This window comes from Salvelinus namaycush, chromosome 11 (genome assembly GCF_016432855.1).
Source record: "Salvelinus namaycush isolate Seneca chromosome 11, SaNama_1.0, whole genome shotgun sequence".
Lineage (NCBI taxonomy): Eukaryota > Metazoa > Chordata > Actinopteri > Salmoniformes > Salmonidae > Salvelinus > Salvelinus namaycush.
The window spans coordinates 31,754,321-31,769,582 of NC_052317.1; the positions used below are offsets into that span (position 1 = coordinate 31,754,321).

The 15,262-nt window shown below is 41.4% G+C and overlaps 1 protein-coding gene across 1 annotated transcript; it reads right to left on the reverse strand.

Moving 5' to 3' along the window:
- Positions 1 to 7,126: 7,126 nt before the first annotated feature.
- Positions 7,127 to 15,033, reverse strand: LOC120056020 (fizzy-related protein homolog). Its single transcript, XM_039004149.1, has 13 exons — positions 14,891 to 15,033; positions 13,464 to 13,534; positions 12,450 to 12,578; positions 12,010 to 12,073; positions 11,745 to 11,875; positions 11,507 to 11,589; positions 11,170 to 11,353; positions 10,960 to 11,025; positions 10,675 to 10,777; positions 10,275 to 10,459; positions 9,375 to 9,608; positions 9,018 to 9,215; positions 7,127 to 8,838 (listed from the first exon to the last, which is right to left on the reverse strand). The coding sequence occupies exons 2-13, from the start codon at positions 13,530 to 13,532 to the stop codon at positions 8,797 to 8,799; spliced, it is 1,488 nt and encodes a 495-aa protein (XP_038860077.1). The 5' UTR covers positions 13,533 to 13,534; positions 14,891 to 15,033; the 3' UTR covers positions 7,127 to 8,796.
- Between the last annotated feature and the right edge of the window lie 229 nt (positions 15,034 to 15,262).

Below are 15,262 nucleotides of genomic sequence, written 5' to 3' on the forward strand. Positions count from 1 at the left end.
AGAATTAGATCGACTTCAATTGAGAGATGGAACGGAGCTGCCTCTCACGTGAACGCGCGTGTTGAATGCATGGTAACCTCATGGCAGTGATTACTAATTTCTGTCTCCTTCGACCCCCCTTCACATTAGAGTCATCAGACTTAGTTCTATTGACTGTTGACATCTAGTGGAAGCCGTAGGAAGTGAAAACCCATCCATATCTCTCTGTATTTTCAATGAGAGCTTGGTTGAAAATATGGCACCCCCAGAAAAAATCCAAACAGGAAGTGGAACTTCTCAGGTTTTTGCCTGCCATATGAGTTCTGTTAATCTCACAGACATAATTCAAACAGTTTTAGAAACTTTAGAGTGTTTTCTATCCAATACCAATAATAATATGCATATATTAGTAACTGGGACTGAGGAGCAGGCCGTTTACTCTGGGCACCTTTCATCCACGCTACTCAATACTGCCCCTGCAGCCATAAGAAGTTAAAGAAAACCAACCCTCCGTGTTCTATTAGATAGATACCTCTGAATTCACAATATAGCAGAGGTTGAAAATACCATAACACAGGTTATGGTCAATAATATCAAAGGCTACACTGAAATCTAACAGTACAGCTCCCACAATCTTCCTATGGTGAATAAAATATCAAGCATAGACTGTATAATACGGAATATGCATTTTACATTATGAAAAACAGAAATGTGAAAACGTATCACTGTCTCTTTAACAACCATCTGTCATTTGTGTCAGTGCAGTACATGTTGATTGCCCTTCTTTATGAGCATGCTGAAAGTCTGTTGTTAATCGTTTTGCAAGGAAATAGCATTGTATTTGGTCAAACACCATTTTGTCCTACAGTTTGCTACGAGCTGGCAACAAGCTGATAGGTCGGCTGTTAGAATCAGTAAAGGTCGCTTTACCATTCTTTGGTAGCAGAATGACTTTGGCCTCCCTCCAGGCCTGAGGACAAACACCTTCCTCGAGGCTCAGATTAAATATATGACAGATAGGAGTGGCTATAGAGTCAGCCACCATCCTCAGTAACTTTCCATCTAAATTGTCAGTGCCAGGAGGTTTGTCATTATTGTTCGTTATCAATAATGTTCCACCTCTCCCACACTGACTTTACAAAATTAAAACTTACATTGCTTTTCTTTCATTATTTGTTTTTGTATGCATGAATAGGACTGCTCACTGTTCATTGTTGGCATTTCCTGCCTAAATTTTCCCACTTTGCCAATTAAGTAATTATGAAAATAATTGGCAACATCAAATGGTTTTGTGATGAATAAGACATCTGATTTGCTGAAAGATGGAGTTGTCTTTCTGCCCATAATTTAATTTAAAGTATTCCAAAGTTTTTTTTATATCATTGATCTTGGCTTCATAATACAGTTTGTTCTTCTTTCTGTTGATTTAGTCACATCATTTCTCAATTTGCAATAAGTCAGCCAGTCAGATGTGCAGCCAGTCTTATTAGCCACTTCTTTTGCCCCATCTCTTTCAACCATAGAGTTTTTCAATTCCTCATCAATGCATGGAGCCTTAACAGTTCTAACAGTCAGTTTCATAACAGGTCAATGTTTATCAATAATTGTAACAAGCAATTTCATAAATTCATCAAGTGTAGATTCTGGATGATCCTTATTAATCACACCAGACCAAAAAATATCTTAAACATCATCCACATAAGAGTCACAGCAAAATCTTTCGTATGATCTCTTATACTCTATTTTAGGCCCAGCTTTTGGAACCTTGGCTTTCCTGGATATAGCAGCGCATCACTGCATCCAACGGATACAGCTTTATAACAAAGTTCTACAGTATTAGTAAAAATGTGATCAATACATATGGATGATATAGTTCCTGTAGTGTTTGTAAACACCATGGTAAGTTGATTAATAACCTGAACCAGATCCCAGGCACTGGTGTGACCACCATTTGCCTCATGTAGTGTGACACATCTCCTTCGCATAGAGTTGATCAGGCTGTTGATTGTGGCCTGTGGAATATTGTCCCACTCCTTTTCAATGGCTGTGCGAAGTTGCTGGACACGCTGTCGTACACGTCGATCCAGAGAATCCCAAAGATGCTTAATGGGTGACATGTCTGGTGAGTCTGCATGCCATGGAAGAACTGAGACATTTTCAGATTCCATTAATTGTCTACAGATCCTTGTGCATTATAATGCTGAAACATGAGGTGATGGCGGCGGATGAATGGCACAACAATGGGCCTCAGGATCTCGTGACGGTATTTCTGTGCATTCTAATTGCCATTGATAAGATTGTGTTGGTTGTCTGTAACTTATGCCTCCCCATACCATAACCCTACTGCCACCATGGGGCATTCTGTTCACAACGTTGACATCAGCAAGCCACTCGCCAATACAATGCCATACAATGCCTGCGGTGTTGAGGCCGGTTGGACGTACTGCCATATTCTCTAAAATGAGGTTGGAGGCGGCTCATGGTAGAGACATTAACATTACATTCTCTGGCAACAGCTCTGGTGGACATTCCTGCAGTCAGCATGCAAATTGCACGCTCCCTCAAACTTGAGACATCTGTGGCATTGTGTTGTGACAAAACTACACATTTTAGTGGCCTTTTATTGTCCCCAGAACAAGGTGCACATGTGTAATGATCATGCTGTTTAATCAGCTTCTTGATCAGGTGGATGGAATATTTTGGCAATGGAGAAATGCTTACTAACAGGGATGTAAACAAATTTGTGCAAAAATTGTAGAGATTTGGAACATTTCTGGGATGTTTTATTTCAGCTCATGAAACATTGGACCAATACTTGTTGCGTTTATATTTTTGTTCAGTGTAGATACTGACTGTTAGCACTTGGTGGCCTATAGGAACACCCTAAAATAATAGGCTTTTGATGATGCAGGTGAACCTGCAACCACAACACTTCAGCTAGCGGTTAGGGTTAAGGTTAGGAGTCAGGTTAAAGCGTTAATGTTAGCTATCATGCTAAGTAGTTGCACATTTTCTAATTAGCTAAAATTGTCCATGATGAGATTCAAACACACAACCTTTGGGTTGCTAGACATTCGTATTATACAATAACCCTACTTTCATTTTTGACCTAAGTAACCTTCTGTCTTACGTAACATAAGCCTACTAATTTAAGTGTCCTAGATTTACATTTACTATGTTACATCTAGTCTATAAGACCAGGCTGTACATTCAAATGATTATTGTGAATCAAATAGCAACAAAAGCCTGCACGAACTACAGCCTGATCTTGGTGCGGAAATGGAACAGGGGTGTGGATGAGGCTGCTGCTGTAGGAGACAACGCCCTCTGGTCATTCCTTTGGGACAGCAACAAGAGCCATCTAACAGAGGGCTTCAGTTCATAGTACGATTTTCTTCATCACACACAGCAATCAAAGCTCTTTAGCAATAGTGATGTATGTCTTGAGGGATTATTCCACACGTTCTGCCGATTACACATGCCCCACATTCCCATTCAGACACAGTTGATGATACAAACAATTACACATGCTCCACATTCCCATTCAGACACAGTTGATCACACAAACAATTACACATGCTCCACATTCCCATTCATAGACACAGTTGATACAGATAAAAGAGGAAGTAAAGTACTTTAAGAATATGTTTTCGTTTCAGGCTCCTCCATCTCCACTAACTGAAACTAATTGTATGGATTTTTTTCCTAATAATAATGTAAAATTAACATCTGTACAGAAAGACTCATGTGAAGGCCTAATTACAGAGGAGGAACTACTTGATGCAATTGGGGCCTTTAAGGATGGGAAAACTCCAGGGCTGGATGGCATACCAGTGGAAGTATGCCATTTTTTTTTTTTGATATACTCAAAGGACCATTATTAGCTTGTTTTAACCACTCCTATATAAATGATAGATTATCAGACACGCAACAAGAAGGTGTGATATCATTATTACTGAAACAGGACCCAAGTGGTATATATAAAGATCCAGTCCATTAAAAAAATTGGAGACCTCTTACACTTCAGTGTTGTGATGCAAAAATCCTAGCAAAATGCTTGGCGCATAAAATAAAAAAAGTTTTGTCAGATATTATTCATCCTAATCAGACAGGTTTTTTACATGGACGATACATTGGAGATAATATAAGGCAAGTACTGGAAACAATAGAACACTATGAAATATCGGGGACACCAAGCCTGGTTTTCATAGCTGATTTTGAAAAGGCTTTTGATAAAGTACGACTGGAGTTTATATATAAATGCCTAGAATATTTCAATTTTGGGGAATCTCTTATAAAATGGGTTAAAATTATGTATAGTAACCCTAGGTGTAAAATAGTAAATAATGGCTACATCTCAGAAAGTTTTAAACTATCTAGAGGAGTAAAACAAGGTTGTCCACTATCGGCATATCTATTTATTATTGCCATCGAAATGTTAGCTGTTAAAATTAGATCAAACATTAATATTAAGGGATTAGAAATCCAGGGCCTAAAAACTAAGGTGTCATTGTACGCTGATGATTCATGTTTTCTTTTAAAACCACAACTAGTCTCTCCACGGCCTCTTAGAGGATCTAGATACATTTGGAGCTGTGAGGGGAACGGCACCTCCGTACCTTCAGGCTCTGATCAGGCCCTACACCCAAACAAGGGCACTGCGTTCATCCACCTCTGGCCTGCTCGCCTCCCTATCTCTGAGGAAGTACAGTTCCCGCTCAGCCCAGTCAAAACTGTTCGCTGCTCTGGCACCCCAATGGTGGAACAAACTCCCTCACGACGCCAGGTCAGCGGAGTCAATCACCACCTTCCGGAGACACCTGAAACCCCACCTCTTTAAGGAATACCTAGGATAGGATAAAGTAATCCTTCTAACCCCCCCCCCCCCCTTAAAAGATTTAGATGCACTATTGTAAAGTGGTTGTTCCACTGGATATCATAAGGTGAATGCACCAATTTGTAAGTCGCTCTGGATAAGAGCGTCTGCTAAATGACTTAAATGTAAATGTAATTTGCTATCCTCTCTGGATTAAAACCAAATTATGATAAATGTACCATATTACGTATTGGATCACTAAAAAATACACATTTTACATTGCCATGTAGTTTACCAATTAAATGGTCTGACGGAGATGTGGACATACTCGGTATACAAATCCCAAAAGAAAGAAATGATCTCACTCCAATACATTTTTATAGAAAGTTAGCAAAAATAGATAAGATCTTGCTACCATGGAAAGGAAAATACCTGTCTATTTGTGGGAAAATCACCCTGATTAACTCTTTAATCATATCACAGTTTACCTATTTGCTTATGGTTTTGCCTACACCTAGTGACCTGCTTTTTAAATTATATGAACAAAAAATATTCAATTTTATTTGGAACGGCAAGCCAGATAAAATTAAAAGGGCCTATTTATATAACGAATATGAATTCGGAGGGCAGAAATTATTAAATCTTAAAGCATTAGACCTCTCACTAAAGGCATCAGTCATACAAAAGTTATACTTAAATCCAAACTGGTTCTCTAGTAAATTGGTACGAATGTCTCATCCTATGTTCAAGAAGGGCCTTTTTCCCTTTATTCAGATTACACCTGCTCACTTTCGGTTGTTTGAAAAGGAAATAATCTCCAAAATATCTTTATTTTTTAAACAAGCCTTAGAAAGTTGGTTGCAATTTCAGTTTAATCCACCTGAAAGGACAGAACAAATAGTACAACAAATATTGTGGTTAAATTCAAATATAGTAATTGATAAAAAAACTGTATTTATCGAAGAAATGTTTAAAAAAGGTATAATTTTTGTGAATGATATCATAAATATGACTGGTGGAGTAATGTCACACATGCAGCTAACACAGACATATGGAAATGTCTGCTCTACCCAAAATTACAACCAATTAATTGCAGCATTACCACAAAAATGGAAGAGGCAAGTAGAAGGGGAAAAAAGTAAGGAACTTGTATGTCGGGCCTATATTAAAGAACATAAATGGTTAAAGAAAAGTGTGATCAATTAAATTGGTATATGTTTTTATTTAAGGACCAAAAAACTGACAGCTGTGCCATATAAATTGCAAAATAGTTGGGAAGAGATTTTCGATGTACCCATTCCATGGCACATGGTTTATGAATTGATACACAAAACAACGCCGGATTCAAAACTTAGAATTTTTCAATTTAAATTACTGTACAAAATTCTTGCAACTAATAGAATGTTATATATATGGGGGATACAATCTTCCCAGCTCTGCAGATTCTGCTGTGAGGAGGCAGAGTCACTAGATCATTTATTTTGGTATTGTCCGTATGCAGCTCGTTTTTGGTCACAGGTCCAGGAATGGCTGAAGAATTGCAACATTTGCGTAGAACTAACGCTACAGATAGCAATACTGGGGGATTTGAAAAGCCATAGTCAATCAATCAATAATATAATAATTATTTTAGCAAAAATTTTATTTTTAATTTACAATCCGTGGAAGCTATGAGGATAGGAAGATTCAAATCTTTTGTGAAGCATCACAGCACAGTTCAAAAATATATGGCAAATAAAAATCCGAAATGGATGATGTTGGAAGATAGATGGGAAGGGTTGAGTGGAGCTGAAGGGTGGGACTAATAACAAGAAACAATGTAGGGCATACGGGATCTGTGAAATGTGTATAGGTGCGGAGCTTTTGTGAAATAGCACAGTTACAAGTGGAAATCAAACTGGATGGACAACAGAAATAGAGGAAGGACTAAGAACAAACAAGAGTGAACTATTATAAAGTAGACTGTGTCTGTAAAATGTGTATAAGATGTATAAATTGAAGGTAAAAACAAATGTTTATCGGTTTACTCCAATTGGGGGATCGGTGGTAGGGTTTGCGGGGAATAATAATAAAGGTATATTCTTTTAAAAAGTATGTATGTCTATATAGGTATGTGTATGTATATATGTGTATATGTATGCATACGTGTATGGATATATATATTTACCCCAAAAAATATGGGGGATTGGAAATGATGCAGACAATTACATTGGAAGCAACATTCTTTCCGCAATATTAAGCTGATCCACCCCTAAATTTTTAAAAAAAAATTACACATGCTCCACATTCCCATTCAGACACAGTTGATACAGATAAAAACGTACACTCGAAAACCTTATATACAATCACTTTTATTTTTAAATTCCGTTTCTCTCAGTACAGAAATATCTATCTTCATAACATTCTTTAGGCATTTCAAGTTGGCAGCATTCTTTGTTTTTATTTGTTTCTAAGTGGCATAAAAGGAGTACAAATGCTTATTTAGGACTGGAGCTAGTATATACACCGAACAGATCAGCGTTCCACCTTTCTCAGATAATATTAAACTCTCAGAACAAGTTATGGGTGTACTACTGGACACTAACACAGCTCAAATAAATACCACTCATTCAAAGATGGCACACCAGGTCACTCCAACACCACATCCAAACTGAGGAAATGAAAAATAATCACTAGAAAAATCGGCCTAAACATTTCTTTTAAATGAATTACAACAAAATGAGATTTTCACATCTGCTTAGAGTCAAGAGCAAAACGATAAGTGCCATGGACTAAATATATATTTGTTAAAAAAACAAAAAACATACCACAGACACACACAGCACAATGCACTAGTAATGCCTTTAAGAGGCCATCAACATCTTTACTTTTTTCTTTACAGTGACTTTCAGTTCCTGCTACACCCAGGAAAAAAAGTTACCCTGATTAAGATTAAAAATGTTACTTTTGATATTTCAGTTTTTTCTTTCTTGTATAAGTCTCAATGCAAAGGTTATGCCTAGTTATTTACATCTGTTTTGAATGGTACTAGCCCATTATCAGACTGAGTGCAATTGTAACTCAAGACAGCAATAATGTGAAATGTGTCTAGGTTAATGTAGGTTAAAGATAGAAACTGGTTAAAAAAGATAACTGCCAAAACAATACGAGTATATATAGTTTGTTTGTGGCCACTGCTCAAATTATAAATTGCAGATTTTTTTCTAATTAAAAAAACATAAGATTTCCACCATTATTATCACGCATCATCTCACTTCAAATGAACTTAAAAAGGTGTTTTTACAAGGTGAATAAATTACAATGGTCTACAACATGCAAAAAAACAGTGAGCTCCCACCTCTCAAGCCCTAGGGTTAACCATCACTAGTTTACAAACTGGTACAGGACAGCTCACCCTGAAGTCAAAGCATGTCATACATTTCCATACCTTCAATGGTGAAAACATGAGTTTGATTTTAGACATGAACTATCCCTTTAAGGCAGGCACAACCACAAAAGCATCAGGCTCTTCACAAAGTCTGACACGTAACATTAACACACAGAAAACAAAACCCAAACACAGGCTGCAGAAGCAGACCGGCGACGACACGTGATAAATGTTTAAAAAAAGAAAAACAATAAATAAACATTCAATAAAAGGACAAACTTCGTATTTGGCAGGTATGCACACAGTGTCTGTAAAAAAACAGAATCACTTGGGGGAAAGGAAAGTTCCAGAGTCCGCTTCTTTCTCTTCCTGGGAAAGCACCAATATTACTGTATGGGGGTGTGGCCTTGTGATGTCACACTGGTTATGATGGGCGGTGAGGCAGTGGAAGAAGACTCCTCTATCGGCTTGACGACCTGGCCTTGGGTATGTGAAAGGACCCTAGCCTACCAGAGGCCTAGGAAGAGATAAGGGGTCGGACTTGTTGTGTGCAGTACATTATTCCCTATGGGCTTGTTCCCCCCCCCCCCCCCCCCCCGGCTTGTTCCCCTGCCGGACAGCTGCGCCCCTCTGGCTACCGGATCCTGGTGAACAGGTTCAGAACAGATACAGACTCCTGCAGAGGAAGAGAGCAGGGGTCAGATCTCTAAAACACTACAATCCTCTATATCAGCTGAGACAGTGGTTTTGCTTATTGGGTTGTTATTGGTAACAAAATAATTTGAAAGGTAGACTTCATATGGGGCACAGGCAGCACAAATCTATGACCCCAATCAATATGAGGTGTCTGGCTACCTTGGTGGACCGCATCTTGCTGAAGACGTTCCAGAAGCGCAGCGTCTCGTCTCCGGCGCCTGTCACGATGGCCTCTCCGTCTGGGGACATGGCCAGGTAAAGCACTCTGTAGGAGTGGCCTGTGAGTTTGGCCACCTGTGTGAGGGAAGGGTACTTCCACACCAAGATCTGGTTCTGGGAGTAGCCGTGTGTGCTTACCTGGGGGTAAAAAGGATTTTAGTCACAGATGTTTAGGAGTCAACATTATTTCCTTTAAAAAGGGCCTGTCTTTGTTCCAAATATATGGAAAATATCACATTTCATACAAATGTTTGTTTCCCACAGAATGACCCTAAAAAGCCACCCCTACCTACGTACCAGTTCATTGGTGTGCTTGGACCAGGCCAGGTTGCAGACCTGGGAGCCCGTGTCGGTGCACTGCAGGGGCTGGCCTGTCAGGGTGTTCCAGAAGCGGATGCAGCGGTCGGCCGTGCCCCCTCCAGACGCCAGCAGGCCATGCTGATGGGGGGACCAGGCGATGGCCTTCACTGCTGCCAGGTGCTCCGTGTACTGCTGCACCGGGAGAACGCTGGAGTGGTTCCATACCAGCAGCTATGGGGAGGGATTGTTATTTTTCTGGGAAGTTAATGCCATAGGATAAGGATAAAAGCAGGAGTGTACAATAGTTATTCAAGAGGTTTGTGTGTGTCCTGCAATCCCTCCGAGGCCAGTAGCTGGTGGTCTGTGCTGTGTGTACCTTGTTGTCATTTCCCCCTGAGGCCAGTAGCTGGTGGTCTGTGCTGTGTGTACCTTGTTGTCATTTCCCCCTGAGGCCAGTAGCTGGTGGCCTGTGCTGTGTGTACCTTGTTGTCATTTCCCCCTGAGGCCAGTAGCTGGTGGTCTGTGCTGTGTGTACCTTGTTGTCATTTCCCCCTGAGGCCAGTAGCTGGTGGTCTGTGCTGTGTGTACCTTGTTGTCATTTCCCCCTGAGGCCAGTAGCTGGTGGTCTGTGCTGTGTGTACCTTGTTGTCATTTCCCCCTGAGGCCAGTAGCTGGTGGCCTGTGCTGTGTGTACCTTGTTGTCATTTCCCCCTGAGGCCAGTAGCTGGTGGTCTGTGCTGTGTGTACCTTGTCATTTCCCCCTGAGGCCAGTAGCTGGTGGCCTGTGCTGTGTGTACCTTGTCATTTCCCCCTGAGGCCAGTAGCTGGTGGCCTGTGCTGTGTGTACCTTGTCATTTCCCCCTGAGGCCAGTAGCTGGTGGCCTGTGCTGTGTGTACCTTGTTGTCATTTCCCCCTGAGGCCAGTAGCTGGTGGTCTGTGCTCCACTTGAGGCCGCAAACTTCCTGTCGGTGTCCCTGGAGACGACGTTCTGACTGGAGGGGCGGGGCCCGGATGTCCCTCTGCAGGATAACCCTGTCACGACTGCCAGACGACAACTGGTCGGCATTCCACGCCAACGCACCTAGAGAAAGATTGAGCAAAAAATATAAAAACAGCTGAAATGCACTGTTTTCATAGTTTTCTTTTGACTAAAGGATGAATATTTCATGATGAAGCCATAGCAATAGAATGACTAGATATTATATTCTATGGTTGCAGCACTACCGTTCCTCTGACTCAGAGGAGAAGCTCTCCTCTTCTCTCTGTAGGACAGCCAGCCAGCCTCCTTCTACTCACCCACTCTGGCTGTGTGTCCCTCCAGTACTGACAGTTTCTTCCCTGCTGCCGCATCCCAGATCTGTACATAGCCCTTATGAGTCCCCACCGCTACTAAGTTCCCCTTGAGAAACCACACACACACACACACACAGAGAAGAGTACAATAACCGGACACACATGGTATCAGGGCATATCCATCACACCCCCTGAAGCGTATAGAGCCAGGACTACAGAGCCCTGGAGGTATAGGGTAAACAAGGGGTGTCCATGACAACACATAGGAGTTAAAGCAGACAGACTCACCCTCTCTGACCAGCCCACTGACGTGACAGAGTCCCCTTCCACTGACAAGTCACACAGACGCGTCACCTGAAGACCAAAAGACACAATCCATAGATTGTCAATTTCCAATTCACATCATATGAAAGAGTTTACGAGAGAAAGGTATTTGCGATAAATGGAGACAGTGTCACTGATTTCAGTGTGATAACACACAAACATTCACACACACACCTGGCTAGTGCAGGCGCTCCAGAGGTAGACGCAGGTTCCCAGGCCGACACTGAGGACGTTGAGGGAGGACCAGTCCACCAGGTTGAGGTAAAAGTCATCCTGCAGCTCTGGAGCATCAAGCACCTTGAAGGGGATCTTAGAGATCTTACGAGTGGGTTTCCTAGGTGACCGTAACAGCTTCTGACTACAAGGAGGGAGACAAGGAGACAAGACAGATGACTCATTCAATGTGACACAGAAAAGACTCATTATAATGGAATGAGAGGGAGAGGAGAACTAGAACACCACTGTTAGCCATATAATATAAAACCAATGCATAAGTGAAAGTGGTGAATACCTGTTGCTGCTAACAGGAGACAAGGAGTATGGAGACACTGTGTTGCCATCCTCGGGTAGAGATCGTTTGGCACTGACAGAATACTGTAAACACAAACAACTGGCATATTTAGTATCAAAGGTAAACATGTTGTACGACTAACAAATTAAAACTGCAGCACACACAATACACTACTACCCCTGGTAGCTTTGAAAAAGACGCTATTCCAACAGAATGTATAAGGGCCTATGTTAAGTACACTGAAGAGGCTCCTCTTGGCGGGGGTGGAGGGCTGGAGGCGGCGGTCTTCTGACTGGGGGTCCTGGACCTTCTCTATGCCTGCCCCCAGCAGCTCGTTCTTCAGTAGGGCAGAGTACGCCAGGCCGTCCGCTAGAAGGAGGGAGGGGTATGTTAATCTCCATTTTAATGGGTATGAATGAATGAGTAAAACAGAATCAATGAGTAAAACAGAATCAATGCACACTACAGAAACACAATAAATTCAACAGAGTCAATAGGCTTACCTTTGCTAGTGTCTGTTGTGCCATCCTTTGTCTTCCTGTTCTGATTGTGAGACTTCTCATTCTCCTACACAACAACATTAACAATGACTAATATGTAGAGACAGGAGAGGAGCGCTTCATTGGTTTATAGTTAATCCACGAGGTGCTCTTTGATCATGGGGTGAAATACTGTACATGATTTGATGCTGGATAGTAAACAATGCCGGAAAAGCCTTTGCAACCAAACTTCCGGAAGTAATCAAGGCACTCTCATGTAGTGGAACAATTTTAAAAGCCTTTATTGTTTAATGCATAGCAAAAAATGTTAAATGCACCGACATGGTGCAGCTACAACACGCTTCATTAGGGTGACAGAGAAACCAAGCAAGTGACACGATCAACACAGATATAAAACTTGGGGCACAAAAAAAAATCCCAAAGTGCATTGCGGGGGGACTCACGTTGATGCGGTGGAAGTTGACGCTCCAGTTGGCGCCGGCGCGGGAGGGGATGAAGCGGTCGCCATGTTTGCTTGGTGACGACAGGGGGGAGTTGGTGGGTGTCAGGGCTCGTACTGTATCTATGGCCTTCTTCATGGGGAGAGAGAAGGGGATACAGGGTCAGAGAGGGACTCGTCCACAGAGAGGACAATTTAACCACGAGAGATGAGAAAAAGACAATCATTGCACATTAATAGCTCATGAGATCCGCAGAGCCCAAGTGAGATAAACAATTAACTAAGGGGGTTTCGTGATTCACGGGTGAGGTGTTCAATAGAGATACAATTAAAAGGAATACTCTAAGATATAGCCTATGCCTATTTTCTAATGGGTTTCCACAGGGAGAGAGGAGGGGAGAAACTTGACTTAAAGTAAACAGGAGGGGTCAATCAGAGAGGTGGTTTTAATGCAGACAAAACATCAGGGGACCTGACAGAGCGACTAATTGAATAAAACCGTAGCTTTTAGACTTCACACACTGTTTGACAGCAAAGCTCTCGTGTCACACATTAGACACCCTCTTTAGTCTTCACAAAGCAGTTTGTTATTAAACATGTAAGGGAGGAGCCAGTATCAGACTATTGTCAAGCTAATCTGAAAAAATCTATATAGTCTTTGTTCAGTAGCTGTCAACTTCAAACACTGACAGTGTGTTCTGCTTAGGCTAAATGTATGTCTGATATAGTTTAGCAAGAAAATAATACACAAACTGGTTCTCTAGTACACCTGACCTACTTTCAGGGGATTTGTATCTCTGGATAGATGACCATACGCTTCGTCCCATCAACTGAACTAGAACTTACTCTTGAAATCCCTGAACATTATGCTGTCAGCTGAGTGTGCCAACCAATTCTGACAAATACATCTAGATGTTGGCATCTATGAACATCATATGCCATCTCAATACAGAATGATATTGTGCAACACAAGCCAATCCAGAATAATACACAACTTTTATTGAGTCTATGCACTTACTAAAGGGCTGGCGTTCTCGTTCTGGATGTTGATCTGCCTGAGCAGCCGACACTCATAGTCCTGGTCCATATCTGTAAAGGAGCACATTTACATTTCAGTCATTTAGCGAACACTCTTATCCAGAGCAACTAGGGTTAAGTACCTTGCTCAAGGGCACATCTACAGGTTTTTCACCTAGTCGGCTCGCGGATTTGAACCAGCAACCTTCTGGTTACTGGCACAATGCTCTTAACTGCTAGGCTACCTGCCGCCCTACAACAGGGACGTAGTAGGCCAACACAATATTTGGAAAACATTTTTGCAACAAAAATTTGAGCTTCTATTGGACAAATGCTGGTAGGTCCCTCAATTTGTTCCGCTCTATAAATTCACCCCCAGAAAAGATACAGCATGGATATAACTTCAAACATTGTCATCTAAACAGACCCCCCCCCCCAAAAAAATATATTTTATTTAACCTTTATTTAAATAGGCAAGTCAGTTTAGAACAAATTCGTATTTACAATGACGGCCTTGTTAACTGCCTTGTTCAGGGGCAGAACGACACATTTTTACCTTGCCAACTCAGGGATTCGATCCAGCATCCTTTCGGTTACTGGCCCAACGCTCTAACCACTAGGCTACCTGCTGCCTCTATGACAGTGGTTCCCAACCAGGGGTACTTGGCCTACTGGTAAAATTGACTTGACTTCAGCAGTATTCCTGGCAGAGAAAAATTAACTTGTTGGTACAGTAGCCACTACTGTATTATACTGCGTGGTGTATATAAACTCAACACCTCAGATTCATGGCACTGCTTTGACTTCTGGAAATTGTACTTAACTATTGAGGTCGTTTTGTGTGGAGACTTGACCAGCTGGTTCACTAATCTCAATGTATCTTCCGTCGTGTTTGTTGTGTATATAGTACCATCAGAAACCTGTTGGTATTGCTTATTGATGTCGTGACCTGTAAACTTAGCCCATTGACAGAAGGCCTCAGAACGGATGAACATCACTTCCATCCCATAACTAACATTACGCTTGTCACTTTCATGTATCTCGATGAAGGAGTGGAAATATGAGGTTTTCTAGGAATTTCGTATTTGAGCTCTACTAGTCTGCTCAACAAATACTAATCGATGTTGTAGACAGCTAACGTTAGCTAATTAGTCGACAAACCTGAGTACTCGTTGCACTAGCTAGCTACAAAGCTAACGTTAGCTAGTTAGTCATTAATAGCTAGCTAACGTAGTTCAAGACAAGAGAACCAACATGAGCGCCACTTTTAAAACCCATTAGAAAAGGCCATTGATAGTAGCTAGACTACCATTAGCACGCTGAATAGGCTAAAAGTTAGCACTATCTAGCTAACGTGCGCTATTGTGATTGTTTATCTCCAAACGTTCGAACTTGTTTCTCACACCATTATTTTTCAGATTGACCTACCGTGCAGCGTCAGACTCTCAGTTATGCACCAAGTTTGAGACGGTTTGTTTGGCGAGATTTTTTGTAAAATAAATCAATTTTATTTATTCTCCAGCCCAGACAGAGACAAATGTTTAGACCAACAAATCGAACAAACGCTCGACTGGGATTCGCAAAGCAACATGGGAATGGCGCGGTGACGTCACTGTTTTTGAATCACACATTTTACGTCGTCAAGGGAACAGAGGGTTTCCACTAGTTAGCACAGCCACAAAGTCAACGCTTAGCTTTTCGGTCATAATTTAAGGTTAGGGTTAAGCATAACGTTAGCAGTATGGTTAAGGTTGGGGTTAGGTGTACAATCAGATTTTATGAAGAGAAATGGTAGAAAAG